Genomic DNA, 8,010 nt, shown 5'->3' with positions numbered 1-8,010 from the left:
TGTGTCACCATATTCTCCACAAAGAAAAAAAAACTTCTATAATGCTCTTTTAATACAGTTAAACAGATTATAAAACCATTATTATTTTTAAAACCTTTTTTTTCTAACAATCATAAGTTAATTTCGGCATTTACTAAAACATTATTATAATCAAAATTGGATGTGTTAAAGTTTAGTTAATGCTCTGTACACTAACCATAATAAGTGTCTTTTTATTAGCAAACATTAACAAAGATTAATAAAAAATTTAATAACACTTTGCTCATTGTTAGCTCATGTTGTTTAAAACTTAGCAATCAAAAAAAAAAATCATATTTGAATGCTTATGAACTTAATTGCCATCATATTTATTAATGGGACTTTAGTGTTTTTTTAATTATTATTAGAATAAGGAATCCAACAAAGTTATACAAAAATAAATAGTACATAATGAAATAATCCAAAACTATATTCATACAGAATACAGCAAGCTTTTTTTTTTTGCAGTGTTTTTGCTTACAGTTTAATCTTGTGTATGTGATATTTTCCCACATTTACACAAGAAAAATTATCATTTTCATGATGCTGAGTTTTTCTGGTGAAATCAGCAGTATGATATGGAGTGTGTAATCATCTGTCTCCGTGTCAGTGTGAGCGCTGGACTCTAGGTGGCAGCAGAGCATCATGGGATTGATCCTGTGTGTCATTAGGGTGTGTCTCTGTGAGGAAAGCATTAACAGAAATGTTCCAGAAGTGTCATGTGGCAGGTACCGCAGTATTACTGTGTTCTGTACTGTGTTCACATGCGTGTGTGAGACAGCAGCGCTCTGACGCAGACAGACAGGCCTGGCTTCCCGCGGTTTTGAGGGTGACGCGCCCCTCTTTTCCGCGCGGGCGTCTGGATTAAGCTGCTTGGGCCTGAAGGAGAAAAACAAACCCACGGATCCGGAACCACAGACGCTGAGCACATGTGGAGGTGAGACTGGGTAAACAGCACCCGTCCACACATGCTCAGCTCGGCCTCACAACAGGAAGTGATGCGGTCAGCAGGTCACGCTCACGTTAGCTCAGGGCGAGACGCTGCGGTCTGCTGCTGTTATATAATGTGACAGGCGGGGGGTAATTGCTCTGGAATTGGGTGGAGTTTGTGTATTAGACACCAAACCCAAATATAGACTCAAAATTATTTCTTCTCATCTGAAGTAACATCTGCTGACTGAAAGCCTTCAAACACACCAAACTGCTGCTGAACTATGACCAGAACATCAGGTCACTACAGCAACGACCTCTGACCTCTACAGAAAAAGCCTGACCTTGCGTGCTAGTTTCTAAATCAACTAATTGGTTGTTTTCTTATTGAAAGTCTCTCTGAAGTCCTCATACATTACATTCTTCTCCACCATTCTTCTCGCGCGGCTGCACACTATCGGTCAAACTGCTTTTTAGACATTACATCAAGAAAACAGAGCCAAAACCTGGACATTTTAGGCAACTTAGCATGCGTGGTATTAGATGGTAATACCGTGGTTCAGAATTCACATTTGCATGCATGCATTTGGCAGATGCTTCTAATCAATGCAACTTTAATTTCATTTAAGGCAAACATTTCATTGGCTCATGCATAACCTTGGAATAAAACTCATGGTGTGAGTTTCTGAACACTTTATAAAGCTGATTATTATATTCATACATCATGATATTTTACTTATTACTTGGTTTTCCAGGGAGGCAGAGTTATTAGTAAAACTAGGTAGATAGAGAGACATACAGACGTATGGACAGACAGAGACAGATAGAGAAACAGATGAAGGGACTGACGGATGGACAGACAGATAGAGGTGAAAGTGATGGTGTTGATGAGGGTTCTGCCGCAGACGGCTGGATTTATTGTCTTGTTTATGCCGTGAGAGAGTGTGTTTGTGTGAGTGAACCACAGTGAGCTGGTTAACCCTGAACCGCAGCCAGACCTGGAGGAGGAGACGCTTATGCCAGACCTCTATTTATTTGTCAGACTGTCTCTTCCAGAAGCGCTCCATTCTGCACAGACTGGAAAACCTCCGGAAAGTGTTTGTTTACTTGTTCATCATCTCTGAACTGGTCAGCACTGAACCAGATTAATGCTCATACTGTAAGACAGTACTCCCCTACTTCACCAGGGATCCTGCACCCCACATGAAGACACCTGCCTTGTACTTGTGCAATATTCAGGTTTCTGTTCTAGACATCTATGTAATTAAATATGCATTCATTTGCATAGACGTCTAGAACAGAAACCTGAAGATTTTATTGATAATTGTTGTTTGATTTTGTTTTCATATTAGAGTTAAAGGTTTTTTCAGAGGATTTTGGATTTCTCTTTTCATCACTCCAGAAATCAGAAAATAGTTAGCATGTTAGTTAACAAGGTTTGCATGTTACTAGCACGTTTCTAGCATTGCTACCATGTTACTAGCAGCCACTGCTAGTTTACCCAGTTGTATTTCAGCAATGAAATTCACTCAGTGAAAGTCTATGGGATTTTAAGTGGATTTGATAGACTGGTTTACGAAATCCGTAGCCGGATCAGAACTAAACGAGTTCGGTAAAATGATGGCAACCCAAGTCAGACCAGTCTGAAGATATGACCTGAGTTTGGTGTTTGTAGCTTTGAAAGTCTAGGAGGAGATACATTTTAACTAATTTAACTTAATTAGTTCTCAGAAGAAGAAGTTTAAATAGGATTTCAGCAAGTTGGATTTTTCTTGTTTGTCTTGTTTGGTGTCTGTAAGAGAAAATCTCTTTAAAGATAGGGATTGAGATCCAAATCTGCAAACGCTAATAGATAAAGTGCAATAAAACAAACCCTTAAATGTGCATTTTAGATGTTTTCTTTCCAGTAGTCTGAAAGAGGGTGTGTTAGAGAAGCAAAATAGACCTAAACCTCTAAACTGACCAGTGCACAAACACTCTGTTAATCAGCAGTGTCTCGCCTTGACCCTAAACTAAACCTGATATATAAGGCCTTTAATATCCAGTCTCTCTAGAGTTGAGTTCTGACACTGTTGTGTTGTTCTGAGTGTGTCACAGACAGAGCTCACACACACACACACACACGTGTGCAGCCCCGTCCACACGCTACACGTCAGACTCACATGACGAACTCTGTGACCCCTGACGGCTGCGTGTGAAATACGACACACACACGCTGAAGCTCCAGTGTCCCGAACATACAAATGACACACACGTGTTGAAGGTCAGAGTCAAGTTCATCAAAATCAGCACAAATAATGAGCATCAGCAGCTCAACAACAGCTTTCTGTTTCTGTGATTGAGTCTGTAACAGCATCTGTCCACTGTCTTCTGTTCCAGCACACGTTTAGCAGCTCCGCACAGAACCAGCGATCATGACTGAAGAAATCAGAAGACTGATAAATCACTAGATATTAACACTAATCAGCATGAGACATCTTCATTTTGAGTGCTATCAGACTGTATGGTCTGTTCAATTCTATTATTTTCAGGATAAAATCATTAATTAGTCATTCAACAATATAAAGCCATTATTTATTTATATTCATTATAGGCAAACGTGTTACCTTAATTTCTGCACCTTAGCTTATAATAACATATTTAATATACATTATAAAAGTTTGACTCAGTTTTAGTTAATTTTTATTTTCATGACAAAACAAATTAGGGTAAGACTTTAAATATAATGCACAATAAAAGTAGTTTGCATCAAATATGCATCAAATATGCCTTTGTATGAATCAATGTAACGCAGTAATCTAATCATTATTACAACTTTAGAAAGAATAATGCATTAAAACATGACAAACAAACCTTCAAATACTATAATGCTTTTGAAATGTGGTTACAATTATGTATTCGTGAAAAGATATAATGCATTATAATGTACATTATGAATATCTTTCTAATGCATGATTCAGACACTTGTTCTACTGAATCATGTCTGCAGCGAACACAAGACCACTGTATGATTACATTATATTTCTGTGTGTACCGCGGTAAATAAAGCGTAATGTGAATGTGGTCAGTGGGTTTGGGGTCAGGACAGAGTTGGTGTTTTCGCTCTATTTGGGGTTTATGATCAGCACATCCTGCTTACACACTCATAATGACTCGAGCGTCCAGAGACAGAGTCCCAGCTTCGGGTCAGACTGAATCCACGGGTCACAGGGAGGTCACAAACACAAACACAATCTCTCACTCGCCGTCAGGAGATATCTGAGTGTTTATGTGTAGAAAACAAGGAAATATGATTCTACTCTGTGAACTGATTCATTTGATTCAGTTCACTCTATGTCATCACATACCTGATTCTATTATTAAAGCACCCAATAATGATGTTAAACGTGGATGTTTTGCATGTCTAAAGCATATAAAGTGTATAAACTAGTCTTCATCAGCTCACCTTTCTACATAAACACAGAGAAACCATAAAGAGGTTGATTTGGGCCTTCGTTCAAGTGTTGTGTTCACGGTGTTCAGTCCGAATCGAACTGTTTCCTCAGTTCAGTGTCTGTTGAGGAACTGAAGCTGAATCAGTTCGTTCATCAGAATCAGATTCACTGCTGATTCCACTCATTTCAGCCAGTTCAGTAAAGATCTGGTTCAGAAGAATGATTCGTTTGTGAACGAATCACTCCGGATCATTTGTCTGAGACTCTTGATTACAGTAATAATGCTGTACATACAGTAATCATCAGTTTCTCTTCATAAGATCTCAGAATATCATCAGGAGACACTATGATTTATTTGACTCTTAAAGTGACGGTAGCCATTGAGTTGTATATTACGATTCAAAGAGGAGCACAGCTTCAGCTAAAAATCATCTTTATTGTTCAGCTTTATTGTTTATGGTCACCTCAGTCTTGGATGATTTTAGGAAGAGTAAATGAATATCAAATGTTCATTTTAGCGTGATCTGTCCCTTTAAGATGACAGACCCTAAGAATGAAGCTGCTCTGTAGAGATGTTCTCCTGAGGTTCTCAGTTATGTGACACGTCTGAGGCGTGAGTTTACAGCAGCCGGTTTAGTGTGAGCGTCTGAGAGGATGTGTTTAAGAAAAGAAATATGACGGAAACCATAATAACAGGTCTGCTCTCGCTGACCACATAAACACAGACACAGCCTCCAAATGTGTTCCTGACTCACTGCAGAGGAAACTATTCTGCTGTGTGACTCGCATGGAGTATTGTGATGTTGTGATGTATTTCTTCTACAAGAGCAGATGTTCCTTTGAGCTCCACTGAAGAAACAGAGGTTTGGATTGACTTTAATGAACTCTTATCATCATCAGTGTTCCTCGTAATAAATCACACTCAGAAGAAACAGTCAAGCACAACAACGTGTTGCAGGAGCTTCGTTTATTTGCTTGTGCATGCTCAGAACAGTCTCTCCATCCTGATGTTGATATAAACATAGCCTTATAACAGCTGGATTAATAATAAATACAGAGATATAAACAGCAGCGATGCAGACGCAGGCGATGTGAAGCGCTGGAGCCGATCTGAAACACAGACGTCACACGATCAGAACACGACTGAGACTCAGGAGCACGCTGGACATCACACACACATACACACACCTGTGGTCAGGGCAGACGGTTCAGGATGCTCCCGTACACGATGTTGTACAGCCGTTCCTTGGACATGGTTCCGTCTAGTTTCACTGAAACACAAACACATTACAGTCTGAAGAAGCTCAGACACTGAGGAACACCGAGTCTGTTTCCTGTAAGACTCACCGACATCAACCCCGGAGTCTTCCATGATCTGAGTGTGTTTGACATACATGGGCCACACGTGTCCGTCGAACAGACCGGGGGGGTCCGGCACCGAATAGTTCCTTGAACTGAAACACAGAGAGAAGCGTGAGATCAGGTGCATGCTGGGACGTCATCAGACGCAGCGGGAGTCACTCACCTCCTCCTCTTTTTGCACTCTTCGTACGGGATGGAAATGAAGTAGCGTTGGTCGAACACCTCGATCAGAGGTCTGCAGAGAGACACAGCGGTCAGTGACAGCGTGGTCTGATTGGTCAGTCGAGCATGTTAGCATGCGTCGCTCACCCGTAGGTGTAGAGCAGAAACCCTTCCACGATCAGGATGTGAACGCCTCCATCCTCGTCCGGAGCGTGCCGAAGGATCTCCGAGTCCAGAGAGCTGTTGACACCGTGGGATCGCTCGAACTTGACGGGGTTCTGCTGCCAGGCGTGGATGGTGCTCATCATGGCGTCCATGTCCAGAGCGCTGATGACTGTGAAGGGAGACGCACACACACACACACACACACACACTCGTGAGCGCGAGGACACGGAGCGGAGCGCCAGACATGCAGAAACACACCACCATCCCCTGGAGAGGAGCCCGGCTTACCATCGTACTGCTTAAAGCCATCTTCATCAACTTCAATCTCATCTTGGGGCTGAAACATACACCAGTGAGACACTCCAGAACACTGACCTCTGACCTCTGACCTCCTGACCTCTGATGATACTGACCTTGAAGAACTCGTCCTGATGGACCACGCAGCAGTTGGGCAGGTTCTTGACCAGACGGTCCGTCAGTGTTGTTTTACCGCCGTTCGTGACCCTGTGGGGCGGAAACACGCGTGTTATATATTTAACACATACCAATCAACAACACACTTTAAAGGGACAGTTTCAAAAGTGAAAACTCAATGCTCTCAAGTTGATGGTAGCCACTTAACTTTCACAGTATGGAGAAAATTACAGTGGAAGTCAATGGCTACCGCCACCTGTTTGGTTTCCAACATTCTTTAAAATAATATAATTTGTGCTCAACTGAAGAAATAAACTCACCCAGGTTTGGAATAACTTGAGGGAGAGTCAAATACAGGATTTTCATTTTTGGGTGAACTGTCCCTCTAACTGCACATTACACACGTAATAAACTTATTTTTTCACATGTTACTATTGTAACCGCAGCTTTCACCAAAATGCCAGTTACTACTATATCACAAATTAATGAATCTATTAAAACTCTCTGATAACACACCGCGCTAACTGTCATTCTGGTGGGAATACCTGTTACTATGGTGATTGTGTGAAAGCATGAAAGCAGCACGGGGACTGCACGGGCACGAGCACGCGCTCACTCACCCTCCGATCCCGATGATGATCTTCATCCTCGCACTGAGACAGACGCGGGTCGCTGACGGATCGGTGACCGGACGAAGGGAAGTGTGAAAAGAGAAGGTTGAAGGAATCGTCAGCTGCTCGAGTTCTCCATGTTTAGCGGAATGAAAGCTGATCGACGCACGCGATCTTCCTCAGAGAGATGCTTCGGCTCAGACTCTATCGGCTGGTGCGCGCTCATTGGCTATTTAAACGCAGCGGAAAGCGCGGCACAGTGTGGCCTGTCACGTGATATTTTTTTTAAAGTGTGACTCATGATGTTCCAATTTAAGGATGAAGTTATATATATATACACACAAAAAAACGATGTTCAATCTGATTAGTCTAGTTTTTCTTCTTTCTAAATATTTTAGACTTTATTTATTGTTAATTTAATTTGTTTCTTTTAATGGAGACCCTTTTATTTGTAGGTATACTGTGTTCTTAATAAATAAAAAAAGTTTGAAAAACATAAAATACCCCCCCCTCTCTCAGACACACACACACACACACACACCTACACACACACACACGTGATGAGTGTGTACAGTGAATTGAGTGAAATGTTCTGGGAGTTCCGGGTTTTTCCTGTTGTTCCTTATTTGGACTCAGTTTGTGCGCATGCGCGTGGATCAGCACACACTCCTTTACATAGTTAAAATATGATGAATCATAGCTCATAATTATATTCAACTTTGTTGAAATCTTTAGTTTAATAGCATCCAGATGTGTCTTCGATACAAACAAACAGCGCGTATTTGATATACCCAGACATGAGAAACTTAGTTTATTCTTTATTTCTTGTATTTTCTGAAGGAATGTGAGCGTCGCCCCCTGGTGGAGCAGCGCGCTTTAACATCCGCTACAGTTCTGTCGTGTTCGAGTAAATC

The 8,010-nt window shown here is 41.3% G+C and overlaps 1 protein-coding gene across 2 annotated transcripts; it reads right to left on the bottom strand.

Annotated features, from left to right (window-relative positions):
- Positions 1-5,332: 5,332 nt before the first annotated feature.
- LOC127934130 (nicotinamide riboside kinase 2) lies at positions 5,333-7,331 on the bottom strand. Of its 2 annotated transcripts, XM_052531295.1 has the most exons (8): positions 7,106-7,330; positions 6,485-6,575; positions 6,360-6,408; positions 6,054-6,240; positions 5,908-5,979; positions 5,730-5,836; positions 5,571-5,653; positions 5,333-5,492 (listed from the first exon to the last, which is right to left on the bottom strand). In XM_052531295.1, exons 1-7 carry the CDS (start codon positions 7,129-7,131, stop codon positions 5,577-5,579), a joined length of 609 nt encoding a protein of 202 aa, XP_052387255.1. In that variant the 5' UTR covers positions 7,132-7,330; the 3' UTR covers positions 5,333-5,492; positions 5,571-5,576. The 2 variants fall into 2 exon arrangements, with proteins under 2 accessions (XP_052387255.1, XP_052387256.1); XM_052531296.1 differs by lacking the exon at positions 6,360-6,408 and having other exon boundaries at positions 7,106-7,331.
- Positions 7,332-8,010: the final 679 nt, after the last annotated feature.

This window comes from Carassius gibelio, chromosome A18 (assembly GCF_023724105.1).
Source record: "Carassius gibelio isolate Cgi1373 ecotype wild population from Czech Republic chromosome A18, carGib1.2-hapl.c, whole genome shotgun sequence".
Taxonomy (NCBI): Eukaryota; Metazoa; Chordata; class Actinopteri; order Cypriniformes; family Cyprinidae; genus Carassius; species Carassius gibelio.
This window is presented reverse-complemented; position numbering and strand designations above follow the sequence as displayed.